Below are 23,921 nucleotides of genomic sequence, written 5' to 3' on the forward strand. Positions count from 1 at the left end.
TAAATAAACAAGAATGAATGCATTAATAATTGACTATATAATGTATTATATTTGATACGATTTTTCCATTTACTGCTGATAAAAAATTCCGGGACAACTTCCGGTGAAGAATTCCTGTAGAGCTCTTCTGTCACATACATATGATTGTTAAACAGGGCAAAAACATGTAAATCAGAGGGTTTACGTTTTAAATTTACAACTCATCCTTTTCAGGCTTCATAAAGTTTGCTTGGTAAGTCGATATTTAATTCACTGCAATGTATATTGTGGCAAAATAGCAGAACTACACCTTGCTGTGATAGGTTGTCAATGACTCAATCTCTGACTGAGCGGCGTTTACAAATTTTTATGAATGTAATATACCTACACTGGTGTCATGCTTGCTAAATAAACTGATATGTTCTTGTCATGATTAATCTATATATCTCTTAATATTTTTACAACTTACATAAGAAAAGCTTTTTTGGTGGTAACAAGCGTACAGTATGGATCTTGAAAATTATTTGTACTTTCATCACTTGTTCACAGATAAGTTTTAAACAATGTAAATAAAATCCTTCTTCCCTCAAACTATTCCTATCTACAATCCTCATCCTCCCGACTAAGTTATGAACCAGTGCTATACTCTCTCCTTTACAGCTACACTTGTCTTGCCACCTCAAAATTGAATACTCTTCACTCTGTTGAAGAAGACAAGAAGTCCTACAAGCCATGCGCTTACCTGACTGGATAAATACATTTACATGTATCTCTAATACGTTTCCGGTTTTGATATAACGATGCTAACAGTGCAGTGCTAAGAATAATCAATTAGGTAGAAAGACAAGTTTATTTACACTCACAATGAGATGGGCCTTTCCTGTACATATCACATTGGCCTGTGAACATCAGATAACGTTATATCTAGTTTGACTAGTTGTCGTAATATGTATCTGGCTTGAAGTTAAGCTATTCAGCGAAACCTTGTGATCACAAAAATAGATATAGCAAGAGTGAAAATATATTGAGGACTTCAATATCATCATCAATACAGATATTTATGAATGCCTTTTTTTATTATTTCATTCGATACAAAATTTAAATACCATTTATACCAGAGAAGAAGTTTTGTTAATGTTTTCTATCTTGATTTCAGAAAATCCCCAAGTATCCAAGATGTTGGTGCCAATTTTCAATCTGAAGATCAACCATAAGGTTAATCCTCGTATGGTCACCATTGGAAAGTATGATGGTGCACAGTCATCTCTCACCTGTGCTACAACAGCTGGAAAGGTACAACATCAAACCTGACATTAATTAGTGTTAAACTCTAACCATCATGTGTTGGACTGAGTCTACCTGAAATTCTACTGGTCTACATTTATACCTGGCAGTGTTTGGTTTTGGTAGTGGTGTGGTGGACCACCTTAAATTATGACAACATATATATTCATAACAAATATATAGTTGAAGTTCCATATTGAAATGTGGAAACTGTTATTAGAAAAAATTTTGGCATTGAACATAAAAATCTAAGTAAGAAATTAATGACCTCAACACATTAAACAGCTTAAAATTTACCTACGACCATGCTACTACAGCCATGGTCCCATTTTATCATGGCTTTTAGGACCTAAACCTTTTGTGGTCTACAGCTGCAGATCTAAATGGAGTGAACATGTGAAAACTGTTAGTGTATAACACTCATTGTATAAATATAAATATTTCTTCCAATCATCTGTTTCACAGGATAATGATGATAATTATAATTTATCTAGGTCTGTCATTGGCTCATAGCTGTTTGTGATGATATGGAAATATACGGTTTTTATTTTGTAGATACTTAAAATATAATTATATACATTGTATAGAAAAAAAATTGAAAATGTAATTATACAATGAATTATTATTAGAACATTGTATACGAAGTAACCAATCTAGTTTTTATTTTAGTTTAGCTTTTTGTTTAATGTACTAGTATAGTTGTAATTCATCAGTGACTTAATAGATTAACTAAAATGTGAAAAATCCTTTAATACCAGATTTTTTTTTATCATTTCTTATTATTTCTTTTTCTTGACCATGTATAAGACAAGCTTGTAAGCTCAACATGTTATCAAGTATAGACAAAGACTATTATTATTATCGATTAACAAATTAGTTATGAAAATATGCTGACTTTTTCAGGTGCTGATACATAACCCCCACAATCGTGGGTTGAAAGGAGGTCGATTGGATATAACATCTGATGGAGACATCAACCTCCTCAGTATCAATCAACAAGTGTCGTCGGTGTCAGCTGGCCAGCTTGTCCGTGACAAGGAGAATGACATCTTGGCTGTGGGGACACATACAAATCTACTGGCGTATGACGTTGAAAATAACAGTGATCTGTTTTACAAAGATGTATGTTTCAATAAGAAGAAACTATTAATATTTTCATACTTAAAAAAGTATCAAATTTATGTTGCATTTGCAAGATTCATAAGTCCCTATTATGAATAGAGTGCCATAATTGTTTGAAATTTAAAATAAGCTGGATTCTCTTTGCTTTTCTTGTTTCTTGAATTCATAAAACATCTTCTTACAATGTTGTGGATTTTATCAAATCAAATCATTTTTTTTCAAATAATTGCAATTTCTTTTCAAGTATTTGTCTATTTTGCAATAGAGTTACCTCCCCATAGACAATTTGTAACATTGACAGGTACAGGGTATTGTCTGTTTTCATTGTGATGAAGATATAACCTTTATTTGTGTTACAGACAGCTGATGGCTCAAACTGTATTGTCATTGGTCGACTTGGCTCCATAGAAGATCCTATGGCCATTGTAGGAGGAAACTGTACACTTCAGGGCTATGACATGGAAGGAAATGACATATTTTGGACAGTAAGTTTTAACAATCCTGTATTTGCTTCTGCATTTCAGTTTATTCTGTACAAAGAAAAAAGATTTTGATGACTGCTTTTTATGTAAAGATTGTTTTCTACCTAATGCACAATATTTAGTTTTACTTGTCTATTGTGACAGTCAAAAAAAAATTTAAAAAAAAAGGACAAAATCTTCAGTTTATTAAACAAAAACTGTAACATCAGTTAGCTGATACATTGCTTTGATTCTTCATAGAGCCTGGGAGCTTTGGGAAAGTAGGAAATAAAATGCAAAAAATTATAGATATTTCATATATGTACTGTAGCACGGGCCATACAAACAACTGGACATTCATACAGTAGCTATAGGCAGATCATGGAGCTGGGCTGTAGTAAATGGCTTAGATCAGTTGACTTGTCTTTTAATGAGGGTTTGGAGGACCATCAGGAATCTGGGGGGTTTGGAGGACCATTAGGAATCTGGGGGTTTGGAGGACCATCAGGAATCTGGGGGGTTTGGAGGACCATCAGGAATCTGGGGGGTTTGGAGGACCATCAGGAATCTGGGGGGTTTGGAGGACCATCAGGAATCTGGGGGGTTTGGAGGACCATCAGGAATCTGGGGGGTTTGGAGGACCATCTGGAATCTGGGGGGTTTGGAGGACCATCAGGAATCTGGGGGGTTTGGAGGACCATCAGGAATCTGGGGGGCAGATCAATAGAGTATGACAGAATACATTAAAAAGTATAACACTTATTTTTTCTTCACCAGGTGACAGGTGACAATGTCTGTTCTCTGGCTTTGGTCGACTTCAGCAGTGACGGACAAAATGAGGTCAGAATCATCATCACCAAATATCATTGTTTAAAACACAGGAGATGTATATATTCATCAATGATACTGCTTAAGATATTTCAATTTGCAAGAAAATAATAACCCTGTGTAAAATGATAAAAACATGCTTATTATTAGACAATTTTGAGATTTTTTATCAATTTATGAATTCTACTGAAAAGCTGTAGATAATGGTGGGTTTATAACTAGAAATGGACGAATTGTCGTATATCTATTGTTATTTATTTTCTTTTATAGCTCGTTGTTGGTTCAGAAGATTTTGACATCCGTGTGTTTAGAGAGGATGAGATTCTTGCCGAAATGACAGAAACTGAGGTGAAATCATTATTTAAGTACACGATTTAAAGATGTATGGTCATATTCAGGGATTAATTTTAAAGCTTATTTTTTTTTAAAATAAAATGAACAGTTACATGTAACGATAGCAAATAGTGGAATATTGACCTATCATCAAGACTCATTTGCAAGTTTTTGCTTGTTGAAGGAAATTGACTTTTTTGAAAGCATGCATGCTAAAACTACAGAGAATACCAACATCAAAATAAAACCATAATTCTAACTCAAAGTCGATAAAATAATGGTAAAATATGAACAAAAAATCATAGATTTGTATGGAGACCATTGAAAATTTACAAGGAGACTTAAGACCAGGTGTTCCGGAAGAATAAGCGTCTTATGCTTCATTGTTGTACAGATCTAGGTCAAAGTCACATTCTTAAAATAAGAACTAGGATATGATGACAATGGAACACTGGGCATACCAATGAGCATCAAAAACATCTGATATATTGGACAAAAACACAGATTTCAGTTTATGTGTTAAAGATAGAAAAAATTCTTATTGAGTGATACCTAACTGATTTTAAGTGCTGATGTTTTATGTGATTTTCAGTTTCTAAACCTGTTACACAAATCACTAATGAACAGTAATATATTATTGAAGTCAAAATTAAAAACAATTTGTAATTTGTGATTATATCACTTTGCAGGCCATCACCTGTTTGTGCCCTATGATGGACAGTAGGTTTGGATACACTCTGGCTAATGGTACAGTGGGCGTGTATGACAGGTCCTCGCGATACTGGAGGATCAAAGTATGTACTGAAAACTTTGTTTGGAATGTTTCTTCAAACTTATTCATATATCAATATCTCCATTGAAACTACAGATACTCAGATCATCAGAGACTTTCAGGGGACTGATCTTATTCTGACTTAGCTTACAACGAGAAGTAACTAAGTAATGTTACCTTAAGTCGGCCATTAGTCGTCTACTGTTACCAGTAGGGGCTGGGGTGGGTGGGGGCTATAGTTTCCCACCTGTCCATCTAGAGACCTCATTCCTTGAGAGATTTTGATCAAACTTCATATAATTGTAAAGGACTATAATATTTCAGACAAGTTTGAGTTTCAGAGTTTTTGGGGCAAGGCCAAGGTCACTGTTACTATTTATAGAAAACCTAGGCAACACTCTAGCGGCTTCATTTGTTGGATCGTTATGTTCCTTTAGAGAGTGGTAACTATAGACAAATGGGTGGCTAATGACTACTGTTAAGTTGATTTTGTGTTAAAGAATACACAGTATATATACTGTTAAAATTTAAAGTGGTTATCAACTTTCTAATTTTCTGTTGATAGAAGGTTAAAGTTGGACTGTCTTAATTCCTTTGACCTTTTCAGAGACATGTTCTGCTTCATTTTTCAGTCTAAGAACCAAGCCCTAGCGATCCACAGTTTTGACTTGGACTCGGATGGAGTGACTGAATTAATCACTGGCTGGAGCAACGGCAAGGTAGTAGATTTATTTTATCTTAGTAAATTGCAAGGTAGTATATATTGTTTAATGCAATGTAGGCAAACTGAGTTTTCCATAGTTTTACAATGTCAGGAATGGTCTTTCTCTATGTTATAACATTTCATTTACAAAAACTTTAGAATATTTTTTCATTTGGTATTCCAGTGAACAATATTAAACCATTTTGATAACAATGTAGATCTAAATGATTTTTTGTTTAAAGATTGATGTGCGGAGTGACAGAACAGGGGAGGTAATCTACAAGGACGCATTCAGCCATCCAGTGGCGGGTATCGTCCAGGTAAAAATTCAGTTAGGCAGTCTTTTATCTATTGATTTTTTTTTCATATTGACATTGTACAGTAAGTTGTTATATTTAGATTGAAAAATTCTTTAAAGTGTCAAATAAGGCTAAATTACTTGGTGATGCTTGAATTTGAAATCAATGAATGTTTATTTTGTATGTAGTGTCATGTATGCAGTATGAATATATGTACAATATCAAATCAATTTATTGCCTACAGGGTGACTACCGACTAGATGGCTCCCAACAGTTGATCTGTGTGTCCGCGGAGGGAGAAGGTAAGTATATACCATATATATCTGGCAATATGCTCATGTCTGGTAATAAGCCCACCCATGCCAAATGCTAACAAATAGAGTTGATATTTTCTGACTGTTAAATCTGAAGGTATTTTAAAAGCTAATCTCGCATGAAAGAAATCAAAATTTGATTGCAGTAGCTATTTTGAGATAAAATCAGACGTCCTACATGAAAACACTCCCAACAAGATAGAACTTTAGTTTCATGTTGAGTTTATAAGAAACATCATTGGTTTGAGCATACCTGTAATGGCAAATGAACACATCATAGAGATTACCATGTGGGTGACTATCCTTTCTGTAAGGAAATTCCCATGCAAGTCTTTTTTACAAACAAAATATCAATTTACATTAATATGCAACAAATTTGATAATTAAGACTTTTTCATGTACAGTAAGTTTTGTCTTTGATCAACTAAACTCCCCCTTTATTAATTAGAGTTTATAGATATCTTTTCAACAAGTAAGGATTTGTTTTGCGTCGAATCGAACTGTTGGGAAATTCTGATGCTAGGTATAGAATTCAATTGTTCGAAGGCATAATGAAGGGAGCCTCTACAAAATAGTGAGAAAATACCTTTATGTTGTATTGTAAATTCTTGTTTCTATACACATTGCCGGTTACATGTAACCAAAGCGAGTTGGCTTGTACTCTAGTTAGACCCTAGTTACCATAGTTTCTGATTGAACTTGCTCATATTCTGACCTTGTCTGATATTTCAGTGAAGGGATACAACCCCGCCCCCATAGAGATGAGAGGTAATCTGATGGATTCTAACATGGAACAGGAAACGATTCGTGATCTTAGTCTCCGTAAACAGGTAACAATAAACAAAGATTTGTTTTGTTAATGATGATGTAATAAATGTTTCTGAATTGATAAAAGAAAAAGATAATAAAAAAAAATTAACAAAGATTCACAAAGTTTATACTGAATCTGTTGAAGAATTATTTACATGAGAGATATGCACCAGCTAGATACATTGAGTGTACCATTCATCATAAAGACCAGTTTTATAATGATATTTGATTATTCATGTGACGGCTTATTTTGAGAACCACTATGCTCCTTCTGGAATCTCTTGTTTTCATTAGAGATATATTTGGAAAGTAGATACAAAATTTAAGGGTAGTTCCTTAACTAAGAATTTTCACTTTATATTATTAGTAAATCTTATAACAATGCTTTTGTATGGAAAACTGAAATTTAAGGAATTTTCTTCAGGACCTTGATGAAACCAGGTCCTGGTTGTTTCTATGCAGACTCTCTATTCAGCACTTAGTTTGAAAAGTAGTAAATGCAAATACCTCGCTGTCTAGTTTCTGGAGAGTGATTTATTATACAGTGTTCTGTATAGGCAGTGGTCTACATAAACCAGTTTTCTTGATATTTACAGAATCTGATGATGGAACTGAAAAACTATGATGAGAACACAAAAGCTGGAGCTGTGGCCGCCACTGCTTTGGCCACCAATGCCGCTTCTCGTGGCTTCAACAGCAGTAGTGGTGGCGGAATGGGTGGCAGTGGTGGTGTGGGAGGGACAGGACTTAGAGGAATGGGCGGAGCAGGAGGAGGAGCTGGTGGTGGTGTGGGCGGAGCTGGAGGTGGTGCAGGCGGGGCTGGAGGTGGTGTAGGCGGTGCTGGAGGTGGTGCAGGCGGAGCTGGAGGTGGTGTAGGCGGTGCAGGCGGAGCTGGAGGTGGTGTAGGCGGTGCTGGAGGTGGTGCAGGCGGAGCTGGAGGTGGGGTAGGCGGAGCTGGAGGTGGCGCGGGAGGAGCAGGCGGACCAGGAGGTGTTGATGGAGGAGGTCCTGGGGGACCAGGAGGGGTCGGAGCAGGCGGCCCAGGAAGTGGAGGAGGCTTTGGTGGTGATGGAAGCGTTGCATCCAGATTCTCAGCCGAAAGACCATTTCCTCCAGGAGAATATGACGCCCAGAAGATGGGAGTTATTCCTGTATGTGTCAAATGTCTATATCTGAATGGATATGTTAAAAAAAGAAAAATCACCATTCTTTGTAACTGTCTTAAGAATTTGTTGTGAAAAATATATATGAAATTGGTGATAGTTTGATTTTATACAAATTATAATGTAAACTCAATAGTTTCAAAGGTCTCCATGCAAATCTTCATTTTGTTCAGATCTTGCCCATAATGTGTTGATTTTGAGTTAGAATTACATTTTTGTTGTCTCTTTAACATATGATAATATATGTTGTGTAAAGTAGAATATAAAACTGACCTTTGACCTTTGAACTTGACAGGCTGCCACTCAGCTACAAACAACACTGAGAGTTAACACTGGGGAGGATGGTAAACCGGTAAGTATATATATATATAAAATATATGTTTATATAGTATATAAACAATAAATAGCATTTGTTTACAGTTTTAAAATAGATAGAGGGAAGCACATCACCAGGCATAGGCTTATTATGGGATAATGGTACTATTGAAAAGACTCCGGATGTTTTGAAGTTAATTTGTTAACAGCTTCAAATGAAATTTTTATTTGTACACTTACTTGTGGAAATAAAAGAGTCATTTCATTAAAAATCAATTCTTTGAAAAAAAATGTGACTAAATTGGTATCTACATTTCAGCCACATGTGGAACTATTTATAGGAACAACAAATGGTAAGTACATTGGCATTTTGCATTAGCCCAGAAAAGTTACTGGCCCTTATGACTTTTTTGTGTTGATTGGCTGAAAATTTTAAGAATAGAATACTGTAAATGTACATGTTTTAGTGGTAATCTACTTTTAGTGGTAACCTTATTTTAGTGGTAATATTATTTTAGTGGTAATATTATTTTAGTGGTAATCTTATTTTAGCGGCAATCTTATTTTAGTGGTAATCTTATTTTAGTGGTAATCTTATTTTAATGGTAATCTTATTTTAGCAATTTTCATGCTGAAAGCATTGTGCTAAATCATGAATGTGCTTATTGCATTTTCCTCAGTCCACTAAAATCTTGTCTTAGTTTGGGTTCTGCCAAAGGAAGTTCATTTACAGCGGTGATGATAATGGACAAGCATATTGAATTGTTCTTTTATCAAAAATTTTGAGAAAGTCAAGGATGTAATTTGTTTTATATGCTAATTGAGATAATAAAAAGACAATATTATTAATTAAGAAAGTACATGCTATTACTGTAGTAGTGTTATGTTACAACCTCACATGAAGAGAGGGTTATATTAGATATATATTGATGTAACTTTTATTATTGACCAGACACTGCCATCAAAGCGGTATTGATATTTGCTGAAGGAATATTTGAGGGAGAAAGTCACGTAATGTAAGTAGTGATCTTTGAAAAACACTCACATCTTATGATGATAATAACAAATTTATCGTAATTGTTGTAAGTCCATTTGTTCGTGATGAGAAGATGACCAAAATCTATTAACTGGTACGTGTAATAATCAATTGCAAATTAACAGCATTTTTCATAATTGATCATTAGGCATATTAATATTTTTTTTTTTGATCAAACAAATTTCATAGCCTACATAGTATACATAAAAATGTCAATTATTTTCACATTTAATTTATATACAAAATTTATGTAAGTTACGTATTTTCAAGTGAAATTTACAAAAAATATATAATAACTACACATAGGAATGTATTTTTTATAGGAAATTTAATACACAGTATGAAATGGATTTACAGCAATAGCATATTGTTCCGATTATAAGATTTAATCCTACTAAGTGTTATTATAAATAATATAAAAAAATCACTCAATTGTCTTGTATAGTGACCTATGCATTGTCTGTATCTCCAAGCATTGCCGCCCCAAAAATATCTGAACAATTACAGACATTAGACATCTTTTCCATCTCTTATTATCTGTTTTTAATTCCGTTTTTTTTCTTTCACTTTTACTTTTCTCCTGATCAGACACCCAGCCCCAGCCCAGCTGTCCAATAGCCTGACAGTATCAATACAACCCCCTAAGGATGTACCGGTGGACCTCCACATCAAAGCCTTTGTCGGCTACAAGTCCAGGTAATTTGTTAGCTACAAATCTTGCTATTTTGTCTCATTGACTGTGAATCCATGTAATATATCTATATAAGTCCAGTTATATTGGCTACAAGTCGATGTACATTGTCATGTTAGCTAAAAGTCAAGGTAGCACTTTTCTAAGGATACTTTTGACTAATGAGACATGACCTTCAATTTTGACCTTTTGTTATACATGTATCCTGTGTTTTTAATTAAATTTTATTACAAATTTTGACATTTTGGCCTACACTGTTTTTTGTGATATCCACTGTTTTTAACTTAATTCTAACTTTGGTTTCAGTACCCAGTTTGAATCATTACAAATTTTGATCTACAATTTAGACATTTTGTAATATTCTGTGTTTTCAATTTGATTTTTAATTTTGATTTCAGTACCCAATTTGCATTATTACTTTGTCCTACAATTTTGACGTTTTCATATATCCTGTGTTTTTATTTTAATTTCCAACTTTCAGTATCCAGTTTCATGTCTTTGAGCTGACACGCCAGCTTCCACGATTCTCAATGTATACACCAATCAAAAACAACCCCGAACAAGAGCCGAAGAGTTCCTGTGTATTCACTGTCAACGATCGTGTGGCGAGGGTAAGACCAGTATAACTTATCCTGTATTCCATATCAACTACTCTCATAATGGGCACGATAGCACAGTCGGTTAGAGCGCTGGCCTCGTAATCTCATGTGACGATCCGAGGCGCATGGTTCGATGCTCCCTACCCATTGCAGTTTGTGTTTCTCGGGAAGGTGAGAAACGGGCCGATTTGTGCTGTCATGGTTGTGTCCTTAGGCAAAACACTTTACCCTAATTGCTTTGGATGACATGAGATGGGCCTCCCGTATGTTGTTTAGTGAGGTAGTCACCAACTACTACAAGGTGATTCTGCCTCAAAATGGCCTTTGCTGCTCATGGGTAGATAAATCTAGTAAAAAACCAAAGCATCAGACAATGTAACCTCAGGTTTGGATCGGAGGTGTGTGACGGTGTATGTTGGGGCGATTTGTTGTTTCTCCTGGAAGCTTAGATTATGGGCTCTTGTGTGCATTTATGATTGTGTTCTTAGATAAAACACTTGCTCTGGATAGCATATGAAGCACCTCCCATATGTTAGTCAGTGAGGTAGCCACCAACTACTACAAAAAACTATGCATGTGGCAATAACCCAACACACAAACCTAATGTACAACCATCATTTTTGATGAGGTATTTTATTAAACAAATTAGGATATTTTGCAGAGATTTAAAAAAAAAGTGATCTACTTCAATAAAACTATTTTTGTATTATATACAAATTTCTCCATAACACTGTGTATGGTCGCTATCAGCAAAAGGGAAGTGCTATTATATTTGATAATAACTGCACGATATCTCTATAAGTACATCTCCCTGTTTTGGGAAAAGAAGATGGGTGACCTTTAAATCCATGAAAGGTTTACATCAATGATATGTCAATAGCCTGACAAAAAAAAATGCTCCAGAGAATTTATTTACTGTTGACACTATATTCATTAAACAATTTACAGTTATGTGAGTTTCCATGGTAACAGAAAAAAAGTCAGATAAGACAGGGTCTCCATACAGTGTTCCGATCCTGAGAAATGTCAGATTACAGTGTTCCGATCCTGAGAAATGTCAAATTACACAGTGTTCTGATCCTGAGAAATGTCAGATTACACAGTGTTCTGATCCTGAGAAATGTCAGATTACAGTGTTCCGATCCTGAGAAATGTCAGATTACACAGTGTTCTGATCCTGAGAAATGTCAGATTACACAGTATTCTGATCCTGAGAAATGTCAGATTTAAAACAGTGTTCCGATCCTGAGAAATGTCAGATTACACAGTGTTCTGATCCTGAGAAATGTCAGATTACACAGTGTTCTGATCCTGAGAAATGTCAGATTACACAGTATTCTGATCCTGAGAAATGTCAGATTACAGTGTTCCGATCCTGAGAAATGTCAGATTACACAGTGTTCTGATCCTGAGAAATGTCAGATTACACAGTGTTCTAATCCTGAGAAATGTCAGATTACAGTGTTCTGATCCTTAGAAATGTCAGATTACACAGAACAGTGTTCTGATCCTGAGAAATGTCAGATTACAGTGTTCTGATCCTGAGAAATGTCAGATTACAGTATTCTGATCCTTAGAAATGTCAGATTACACAGAACAGTATTCTGATCCTAAGAAATGTCAGATTACACAGTGTTCTGATCCTGAGAAATGTCAGATTACAGTGTTCTGATCCTGAGAAATGTCAGATTACACAGCGTTCTGATCCTGAGAAATGTCAGATTACACAGTGTTCTGATCCTGAGAAATGTCAGATTACACAGTGTTCTGTTAACTGCAGGTGTTGCTGTGGATCAACCAGAATTTCCTGTTACAAGATGATTTAGTGTGTGAGGGGTCCAACCTCCATTTTAGCTTCCTGTCTCTGAGAGGATCAGGGCCATTGGTCATCAAGATGGAAGCGTCTGGCCAGGTAAATATTACAGTGTGTCATAAAACTCAATTGCCACACAAAAAAAATTTGTACTTTATGTTATTTTTTGATCTATCAGAGGGATTGATTTTTGTTGAATGAGCTAAATTGAAAGAACTATTGTATTGGAAGCAGGGAATAAATGCTTCCCTGATTTCTCTGGCTTCTCTCCAGATTTTACTAACAGCTCACAGTTTGATGGCACATAGTGACATTTTCCTTCACAAAGTCTGATTCTCACAAGAAAAGGCTGTGGAAGCAAACTTGCTAATTCATTAAAAGATGAATCCTGAATTTTACATTTTGAATAAATGGTTATATTATTTTAGCAACAAAATATAATCCATTTATTTCTAAATATTATTGTAGATAGTTTGTAATTCACAGATGTGATATCGTCAACTCTTATGTTATATGTATATAGAAAATTGAAATTTTATAAAACTTATATGAATATAGAATATACGTCATTCTGTTTCTTCTATGAAAACCTTATCAATAGAAATATTTGATGTAAAAGTATTATAAAGGAGGAGTAGTTGGTTTTCATATCCTTTTCCTCAATTGATCTTCACACTAAAATGGTATGCATGCCAGCATGGTCAAATTATCTGTAACCAATCACATTTCTTGTACCTGTCACATTGTTTAGAAATGCAACATTAACACTGGCTGATAATGCATGTTTGTAGACAAGTGCTGCCTCAGTAGTAAGTTTAGAGTTGAATTATACTGTATTTATCTAGTAATAAGCCCATGCCCTATTAAATTCAAAACTACCATAATTATTCGGCAATAAGCCCATGTCTGATAATGAGTCCATCCATATGCCTATTACAGTGAAAACTACCTTAATTATTCAGCAATAAGCCCATGTCTGTCAATTAGCCCACTCCTGCCTATTACAGTAAAAACTACTATAATTATTCAGCAATAAGCCCATGTTTGGTAATAAGCCCACCCCTGCCTATTACAGTGAAAACTATCACAATAATTCAGCAATAAGCCCATGTCCAGTGATAAGCCCATCCATATATATGCATGCCTATTACAGTGAAAACTACCAAAATTATTTGACAATAAGCCCATGTCTGGTAATAAGCCCACCTATGCCTATTACAGTGAAAACTACCAAAATCATTCGGCAATAAGCCCATGTCTGGTACCCACCTGTGTCTATTACAGTGAAAACTACCAAAATCATTCGGCAATAAGCCCATGTCTGGTACCCACCTGTGTCTATTTGTAACCCTGGTAAATACTAGCCGCAATATACCGCTCGGCTAGAGAGATCTTCTCTTTAGCTCGATCGGTTGAGCATAAGACTAGTAAGCCAGGGGTCCCGGGTTCGATCCCTAGCGGAGGCAGTGATTTAAATTTAATTAATCATGCGCTCTGTTACATTGGCGCCCATGTAGGGACCCGGGGAAAATACTCAGGATTGCTCCACAAGCATCGCTGTTACTCCTTGAAACTCGAGGACGAGTTCTTTCCTGGAGGGGGAGTATGTAACCCTGGTAAATACTAGCCGCAATATACCGCTCGGCTAGAGAGATCTTCTCTTTAGCTCGATCGGTTGAGCATAAGACTAGTAAGCCAGGGGTCCCGGGTTCGATCCCTAGCGGAGGCAGTGATTTAAATTTAATTAATCATGCGCTCTGTTACATATTACAGTGAAAACTACCAAAATCATTCGGCAATAAGCCCATGTCTGGTACCCACCTGTGTCTATTACAGTGAAAACTACCAAAATCATTTGGCAATAAGCCCATGCCTGGTAATAAGCTAATCCATGTGTATTACCCCCAGTTCTCAATAAAAATGCTGTTACATTGTCCTGCAATAAGCCCACCCCTACTTTGTGTCAAGGTTTGTGTTAATCCCCTGAGCTTATTACAGGATAAATATGGTGTTGTTTTTTTTTACCAAAGTATAAAGATTTTAGCTAAAACTTTTGCCTGATTGTGTTGTTTTGTTGTAGAGAAGTGATGTCTCCAGGGTGATTGACTGTTATTAATCATTAATCCAAAACTTACGTTACTAACATCATTCAGTGCTGCTTGGCTCTGATTTAACACTGTTTCACTGTATCACTGTAAATTACTTTATTTCTGTGAGACAAATGTTTTGTGGAAAAACAGTACATTTGCAAATATAGATCCACCATTGATATCCGTGCATTCTCTATGTGTTGATATCAGTATCAAATATTCTCACATACCTCATAGGGAGATCCTATGGTTGTTAGAGATTGGATAAACTGATTTATCACGGGGTAAGGAAAGACAGCTGGCACACACTATGGCAATACTCACAATAGCGTAACGTCATTTTCATGTAGCGCAACCACATCACAAATTGATAAAGTCATCAATTTTAATGGAATTTTCTTGATGGCGTTATGAAAAAGATTCACAACACCTAAGAATTTTTTACTTTTTAAAATACAGTATGTGAGAAAAATGATCAAACATAGGCCTTTATCATGGACAGGGATATTCATCTTAACCTGTGTATAAGAGTTTGGCTGGTCAGCACTCGGCTGCCCACGTACGATTTTATAACCCAGTAATCTCTGAAATCAACTATGAATTCGTATATTCTGATAACGAAAATTCTGACAATGCATCAAAGAAAGCTTGTAAAATTGAAAGAAATTAAAAAATTATGTGATTTACATTTGACACGATAATTTTTTATTCTTGTTATCAAATAAAACTGTCAGACGTTTTTTACCCATTTCTTTATAGTTAGATGAATTTTCATCATATACAAAAATACTTTATAATCTAACATGTTTATATCTTGTTTTGAATTTTCTCTCTTTGGTCATTATTTAAGCAATGAATGTTTTCACAAATGACGTATTGGTCCTATAACATACATGCTATTGCTTACAGACTTAATAAAGACCTGCTGGGGCTTGCTGTTTGCCAGCAATAGCAATGTGTGTTATGGGACCATAATAACATTTACTCAAACATTCATTCCTTATACTGTATTTATATTTTGTTAAAGTGTATCATAGTTATGCTTTCAATTTAATTTTTTTATTTTTTGATATCCATTTGTTACATTTGTTATATCTCTTGAAACAGTAAAATCAGTATAGGTGAAGACATCACAAAATTGGTCACATGATCAAACGGTGTTATAGTTTCACGACACATGTTGCAGTTGTATTGCACCGGAATTATATGATAATACAATAGGGATGAATCCATACAAATTCTAGTACAAAGAGGAGGAGGAATTAATTTATTATTTGGGAGGAAAAAACTAGAGAACCCTGGAGAAAACTCATGTTACTGGGCGAGTGACCATATAGGTTATGTCAAATTTGAAAAAAAAAATCCTTTTCTGGATGAAAGTGAGAATATGTTCACAGCTGCTCAATGAAAACTTCTGTCAAATACCACATGCGCGAATCGCCCTGATGCATAATTATCTGGGACTTGTACCTGGATACTTTTCCCTGAGATTGTTCTTGGTGTTATATATTTCTTCAGGTTGCTTTGAGTTATTTACATTTTTCTTACTATCTAAAACAATATAATTAGTATATACTTATTAACCTTTAGCCTGACTGTACAGGTATTCTTTCCAATTCAACTTCTTAAAATTTTCATTTGGTGTTATAACATCTGTTCATAATTTTAAGCCTCAGAAAAACACATTTACAAATTTCTTGAAAATCTAAATCCTAAAACTACAGATTTTTAGCTGTTGGTTTTGATTGACTGTTAATTAAACCTGGACTTTAAAAATTAATGAACTATGAAGAAGAGGTGTTGATAATGAATGTGTAGACTTATGGTAAAAATCATTAAGTCTTACTCCCAAAAAAAGAAGGCTGGCAATTTATTTTGAGGTACAATTTTTTTTTTTTTTTGCTCATTTATTTTGATGATAGTACATTTTTGATTTAGTTTTGTATTGTTGAACATCTACCAATGGTAATGTAGTTCTATTACAACACAAACTTATAGCTATTAATATTAGATATCAAGCTCATGTGACATTATTACTTGCTCAAATTTATTGACTATGCATTTCAAAATGCCAATATATTTACATGTACAGTTCTCACATGAAGACGATAAAAATTGGATTTCAGTTGAAAAGTAATTTTTGTAAAATAAAATTTGGACAAAACATTTTATTTTTATTGTTAAACTTGTTTTATAATTAATTATAATTAATTGCCTTCTCCCAGGTCACCCTGATGACAGATGACATGGACACTGCCGGGGACGTGATACAGAATTTAGCCTTATTCCTCAACATGGACGACCTACAGGTGACCGCTGACTTCCCAGCCGAGATAGAAAACTTGAAGGATGTTTTACTGAAGGTAGGGTCAGCTTATTGTTAACCTCAATTTGAGCTATTGGTGAGCTTATTGTTAACCTCAATTTGAGCTATTGGTGAGCTTATTGTCAACCTCAGCTTGAGTTACTTGTCAGATTATTGTTAACCTCAATTTGATATACAGGTCAGCTTATTGTTAACCTCAATTTGAGCTATTGGTCAGCTAATTGTCAACCTCAATTCCATTTACTGGTCAGCCTATATATAGCTAGGCCTATTGATAAAGAACAGAGGATACCAACAAGCAAAAAAAAACCTTAATTTTTTCTAAAAATCAACTAAACAAAGGCCGAAAATGAACAAAATGTAGATTTTCATGGAGACTCCTGAACAGGTACCAAGAGAATAGGACCAGGAGTTCCTGAAGAGTAAGTGTCTTCTGTGTCATCAACAACACCCACCATTATGGTGACAAGGAACACCTAGGCATAAATAAACAGATGTTAGGAAAAATTTTACCCTAAAATCTTGAAAATGAGCCAATCTCAAACATAAACTGTGGGATCCTTGTAGAGAAAAGCATTTTGAAAAATAATTTATTCTTGAAAATAAGCCCCTAACGTTTACTAAGAAGTAGGCCCTTGTTGACTTGAAGGTGAATCTAAAATTCACTATGGAGGTGATCATGTCTGCTGTGTATCTTGAAATGATATTTTAAAATATTTTTAATCTATAATAAGAAGTGTGTTGGCCTTCATTCTGGAATGTTGAGTAAATGGAGACCAATCTGCATTTTAACAAATATCAGTAAATATAACATGGATATTCTTTTTGACAGCCTGCAAATTAAGTCAGTCTCAAAAATAAGTCATGAAAGCTTTTCTAATAATCAATATAAGCTGTGACTTATTTTCAAGAGCTTGGGGTACAATTACATATTAACAAATCCTACAGTCAACATGTTTGCAAAAATATGTATTGGCTTAATTCAAAAACCATTATTTTGCTGTTGATTTAAAAAAAATTTTTTTAGGTGGACGAGTACAATGTTGTGAGACAGAAACTGACCGCTGAGATGGCTGACCACTCTAATCTCATCAGAAGTATGGTGGTCAGAGCTGAGGATGCGAGGTTAATGGGTGACATGTAAGTCTGACCCCTTGATTATACGTAATTTTACCCTGACAACACAGCTATGGGGGTTTACAGGGCTATTTTCGTTTATCCTTGTTTATGAAATAATGGTGGACTCAGTGATTTTATGTGCTTTTGGATGAGCTTGGCAAACATTTTCAAGGCCTGTATTATTTGCGTTTCAGTCAAGATTTATTCCTAAATGTAATTAAAAATTGATGAACTGGTTTGTCTGCCGAAACGAAAAGGCCCCTGGTGTAAGGGTGTCTGTTTGTTTATCTTATGAAGATGGAAGTTGTACAAATTAATGTTCTTTACTCTCTCGCAGAATATATGATATTTGATACATATGATCATTATCTCCTGGTAGATATATTTATGTATACATATTCATTTGCATTTGCATTTGATTTTTCATTTTGATGAATTTAAAAAGAGTTATGTCCCTTTATTGATTTCCCATTTCGCATTTGTTGTAAGATAAGATTAAGTTTATAATTTTCAGTTCTAGTTTAATTGCTCTGCTGGAATTTTATTGTGTTCTGATTTAAATTATTTCCTGTAATTGATCGATGATGATGCACAAGTACAAACATGAGACACCAAAACTGAACATTTTATAAAGAAATGTTTTTGTACCAACAGGAAGAATATGCGGAAGGGCTACATGGAACTTTTCAATATGAATCGGGACCTCATCAACGGCTACAAGATCCGGTGTGGTAACCACCAGGAGCTACTGGCTTCCCTCAAACAGGTGAACCAGGTCATACAGAAGGCCGGACGACTCAGAGGTAAGTACCTAACACTTTATCACTAGCCCTCCACCTCTGGGTTGCGAGTTCGAAACCTACGTGGGGCAGTTGCCAGGTACTGACCGTAGGCCAGTGGTGTTTCTCCGGGTACTCCGGCTTTCCTCCACCTCCAAAACCTGGCACGTTCTTAAATGACCCATGCTGTTAATAGGACGTTAAACAAAATCAAACCAAACCAAATGCTTCCATCAGGGCCAACAAGAGTGATTGATATAAATTGATATAACTTGCTTCACAAATGTTCTAAAATAAATGAAGTTTTAATTTTTTTACCAAGACACTTAACCCTTTCAACCCTAAGAAGCTTTAGTGGACTCTGCCATTCATTCATCATTTGAAGTCCAACATGGTCAGTAGGGGTGAAAGTTCATTCATCATTTGATGTCTAATATGGTCAGTAGGGATGAAAGGGTTAATAACATAAGGTTATAGTTTATAAAGATTCTGACTTAAAATTATGTGTTACTTTAACATGAGATTTTTATTAACTTTAAAATCTGTATACTCGGATATCTTTACAGCTGATCCATTTTCCATTTGTGATACTGAATTGACACATAGTTTCTGTTTATTTTCAGTTGGCCGTTACAAGACACAGGTGGTGAACGCATGTAGAGGGGCGATCAAAAGCAATAATGTCAGCTCACTGTTCAAAATCATCAAGACCGGAGCCTCATGATAGCGGCTGTCGGGGCTGTATAAAGACTTTAATTGCATTCCGTCCTGATAAATGTGCATAATGTATTATTGCTAGGAATAACAAACTTTTGCCACAGTGGCTTTGATGGAGATGATATATTACAACCTCCAAAATAATTGATATGGTACAAAATTTGCCTGCCATGTCTATAAAGCCACTCGTAAGAACAAGAGATTCCATATTTCACCATTGTGCTTCACCTGTAAAAAGGTTCCAACCTGTCAGAAAAGATATAGTTTTTTTTGGGGTGGGGGTGGGGGGAGAAAGGCTGATTTTCTAAAGACAAGTTGTTTAATATGCACTTGGAAATATCAAATAGATAAATGCTTATGATATATGACAATCTTGTTTTCACAAGGTTGACAATATGGTAGATTATTTTAATGGTTGAGATAAAAATACCAAGCCACAAATTTGTATTTTCTGGGTGTACATGACAATAACACTCGGTTCATGTTAAACTCTACCTATAAAATCATCTGTTTCTATGGACTGTGATTACTAATGGTGTGGAAGGATTGATAACATTCCTATTTATTTGTGTAAGTAGGCATGTACTGGTACATCATTCATTTTTGTGGGTTTTATTTTCGCTATTTTTGTGAGAACTCTTATTCTTTCAGTTCATGCATATATCCATGAATTAATAACTGATTTTTTATAAGAGTTACTTTCAACATTATATATTTCACCTGTCGAAAGGTCCAATCCTGTCAGGAAAGACAAAAACATTTAAAGGAAAGAAGTTTATAGTTTTCTAAGGACATCAGTTGCAAAAGTTTTTAAGCATTAAAATCATACAGGCTGGTGCAGGTTGTTCCAAGTGCGGACATGACACAGGAATATGTATGCTAGAATGCTTTTATGAATATTGAGATACTTGTTCTCACTTGTTAATATTGCTTTAAATTCATGAAATTTCAAATTTCATGATATGGGGTTTTTTCAACAGATTTTAGGGTTCCACTAATCCACAAAATAACATGAAATTATTAACCCCACAAAAATGTCTGATTTTACACCAGACGATGTAAAAGAATGGAAGATTTGTAAAAATGATTGCTCACGGCTTGTGACATGATGCTGTGAGTGATTTATGAAAGCTACTGATATTTACTGAAGACTGGCTGGAAGATAAAAAAATAGAAAAATTGAATGGCGAAGATGCATGGTGGTTGCCCCTGTAGTTTGTTTAAACAAGATTGTTTGAATCCTGTCTACATATTTAGGTAAACTCGTAATATTTTATACTTTGATATGCTGATGTTGAAACACTAATTTATATAATACGATTTCATATTGACTTAATATTTTTTTTATTGTTCTGTGTGAGAGAATGGTACCAAGAAGTTTTAGGACTAACTAGACCATCACGAGTGCTATTGAAGTTCCACTTATGTTAAGACACAGAAAAACAATTCTATTAAAAAAAATATTTATAGATAAACTAGATCTGTATACTAGTAACATTATGGCAACTTTCATTTCGTATAGCAATCTTAGATCCATTTTAACCATTTTTCCGAATATCACAGATTTATTTGAGTGTTTCTAAAGGGTTTATCACATACATATAGTGTATGTACCCATATAGGTATATAGGTGTACGGCTGTAGCATGTTTCATGTAATTGTTATGTAAAGTGAAAGTACAGTATAGTCGGTGTCACAACAGTTATATAAACACAAACAATGGACATTTTGTATGTAAAGTGAAAGTACAAGTTTAGTCTGTTTTGCGACAGTTATATAAACACACACAATGGACATTTTTTATGTAAAGTGAAAGTACAAGTTTAGTCTGTTTTGCGACAGTTATATAAACACACACAATGGACATTTTGTATGTAAAGTGAAAGTACATGTTTAGTCTGGTTTGCCACAGTTATATAAACACTTGATGGACATTTTATGGTGTGGAAATCGTGAAAGTTAGTAAGAAGCTGCAAAAGAAAGCTGGTTTACAATAATAAAATAATACTGAGCCATAAAACTTTAGATTACAAATGTATTTGTATAAAGATATTCAAATGGGTTGCTTTGATTTAAAAATGATTTTAAAAATGATTCAGTCAATAACCCTTGAATATTTGAATACACTGTTTTACTTATGTTTTGAAGGGTCAAGGACTGATATTTGATCAGGGCTTATCAGCAGCTCAGATAAATATGCCATGTGTGTACCTGGTAAAAGATTATGTTCCGTCCAAATGTCAACAACTTTTACGAGTGTTGGGATTGTTGAAGAAGTAAAGCAACCTTTAACTGAGATGTGATATAAAGATGATATCACTTACCTTGTGCATTATTCAATATATTGTCAGTGTGAAAGGTGTCAAAATCTCGTGAGATATATATATTGTTAAGGGGTATTACGAGTGTTTGTAATTACACTGTCCTGGAATCCTGGCCAGTGTATATATTGTTCTGTGATACTGTATTACACTGTAATGATGTTTATTATGAGAAGGTAAATAAAATTCTTACAAAGAGTATATCAGCATCTTGTTTTGATGATTTTTCTTCAAACAAAGTATCCCATCAGCCCCTCATCATCATCAACCACACATCAGAATTTGACCAAATTTGGTCAGAAGCATCCCTATGGGTAGGGGACTCAGAATTGTACAAATGATGGGGCTGACCCCCTGGGGGCCTCTGGGGCGGGGCCAAAAGGGGTCATTTTTGCGCTATTGATATAAACGACTTCTTCTCTGAAACCAAGCAATGGCTATCACTCATATTTGCCTGGTAGCATCACTATGGGGTGGGGATTCAAAATTGTACAAATGATGGGGCTGACCCCCCAGGGGCCTGAGGGGCGGGGCCAAATGTGGTCAATCTGGCTATATTGATATGAACGACTTCTTCTCTGAAACCAAGCAATGGCTATCGCTCATATTTACCTGGTAGCATCACTATGGGGTTGGGATTTAAAATTGTACTAATGATGGGACTGACCCCCAGGGGCCTGAGGGGCGGGGCCAAATGTGGTCAATCGGGCTATATTCATATAATTGACTTCTTCTCTGGAACCAAACAATGGATATTGCTCACATATTTTACTGGTAGCATCACCTTGGGGTAGGAATTTGAAATTGTACAAATGACGGGGCTGACCCCCTGGGGTCTGAGGGGCGGGGCCAAAAGGGGTCAGTTTTACAGAATTGATATAAACGACTTCTGCTCTGAAACTAAGCAATGGATATCACTCATATTTACCTGGTAGCATCCCTATGGAGTGGGGATTCAAAATTGTACAAATGGTGGGGCTGATCCCCAAGGGGTCTGAGGGGCGGGGCCAAAAGGGGTCAATTTGGCTCTCTTAATATAAACGACTTCTTCTCTGAAACCAAGCGATGGATATCGCTCATATTTGCCTGGTAGCATCACTATGGGGTGGGGATTAAAAATGGTACAAATGATGGAGCTGACCCCCCGGGGGCCTGAGGGGCGGGGCCAAATGTGGTCAATTGGGCTATATTGATATTAGCGACTTCTTCTCTGAAACCAAGCAATGGATATTGCTCATATTTGCCTGGTAGCATCACTATTGGGTGGGCATTCAAAATTGTACAAATGGTGAGGCTGACCCCCCGGGGGCCTGAGGGGCAGGGCCAAGAGGGGTCAATTTGGCTGAATTGATATGAACAACTTCTTCTCTGAAACTAGGCAAGATATATCGCTCATATTTGCCTGGTAGCATCCTTTTGGGTAGGGATTCAAAATTTTATAAAGGAAGGAACTGACCCCCACTCCCCCCGGGGTGCAGAAGGCGGGGTCAAAAGGGGTCAATTGGTTTAAACAACTTCTTTTCTGAAACTAAGCAATGGATATCACTCACATTTGTGTGGTAGCATCCCTATGGGGTTGTGCCAAAAGTTAATTTTATTTCATGGATTAATGCATTTTTTGACATCAAATCCTCAGGTACCCATATAAAATGCCTATGATATATTGACATAGCAATAACAGTGACAAATATACTTAATCATCATTCTTGTTTCATATCTCATGAAATCCAGGTGAGCGATACAGGCCCTCTGGGCCTCTTGTTTATAGTGTCATCACACTGAAATATCGCATTGGACATGGTAGTGTGGCACCCCACCCAATCACTTTATACTGACAAGGGACTAACTATTCCTGTTAACTTTCATGCTGGACATTGAGAAGAAAGCAGTTTAGTACTGATTTCATAGACTGGTAGGTCTCGGCCAGGGGTAGGTCTCACCAGGGGTAGGTCTCGGCAAGGGGATAGAACATTTCACATTCTTTGAGTAAATACCCAACTGAAGACCAAGCATGAAGCAATGATGAGGGAGGCATTAGAAAAAAAAT

At 35.5% G+C, this 23,921-nt stretch overlaps 1 protein-coding gene across 2 annotated transcripts; it reads left to right on the forward strand.

Annotated features, from left to right (window-relative positions):
* The first annotated feature begins 79 nt into the window (after nt 1-79).
* LOC117335816 (Bardet-Biedl syndrome 2 protein homolog) lies at nt 80-22,077 on the forward strand. Of its 2 annotated transcripts, XM_033896023.1 has the most exons (22): nt 87-232; nt 1,136-1,272; nt 2,167-2,385; nt 2,745-2,870; nt 3,624-3,686; nt 3,945-4,022; nt 4,697-4,801; nt 5,412-5,498; nt 5,725-5,802; nt 6,026-6,083; nt 6,828-6,925; nt 7,502-8,056; nt 8,364-8,420; nt 8,703-8,736; nt 9,336-9,399; nt 10,008-10,115; nt 10,592-10,721; nt 12,490-12,621; nt 16,838-16,975; nt 17,966-18,078; nt 18,712-18,860; nt 19,460-22,077. In XM_033896023.1, exons 2-22 carry the CDS (start codon nt 1,156-1,158, stop codon nt 19,558-19,560), a joined length of 2,610 nt encoding a protein of 869 aa, XP_033751914.1. In that variant the 5' UTR covers nt 87-232; nt 1,136-1,155; the 3' UTR covers nt 19,561-22,077. The 2 variants fall into 2 exon arrangements, with proteins under 2 accessions (XP_033751915.1, XP_033751914.1); XM_033896024.1 differs by lacking the exons at nt 16,838-16,975; nt 17,966-18,078; nt 18,712-18,860; nt 19,460-22,077 and adding an exon at nt 13,314-13,893 and having other exon boundaries at nt 80-232.
* The last annotated feature ends 1,844 nt before the right edge of the window (nt 22,078-23,921 follow it).

This window comes from Pecten maximus, chromosome 10 (assembly GCF_902652985.1).
Source record: "Pecten maximus chromosome 10, xPecMax1.1, whole genome shotgun sequence".
Lineage (NCBI taxonomy): Eukaryota > Metazoa > Mollusca > Bivalvia > Pectinida > Pectinidae > Pecten > Pecten maximus.

Bases quoted from the DNA above. Each gene is read 5' to 3' on its own strand.
- LOC117335816 (XM_033896023.1), top strand. From the start codon at position 1,156: ATGTTGGTGCCAATTTTCAATCTGAAGATCAACCATAAGGTTAATCCT. The intron at 4,023-4,696 runs GTGAAATCATTA...ATCACTTTGCAG, and splicing joins CCGAAATGACAGAAACTGAG to GCCATCACCTGTTTGTGCCC. The intron at 18,861-19,459 runs GTAAGTACCTAA...GTTTATTTTCAG, and splicing joins GAAGGCCGGACGACTCAGAG to TTGGCCGTTACAAGACACAG.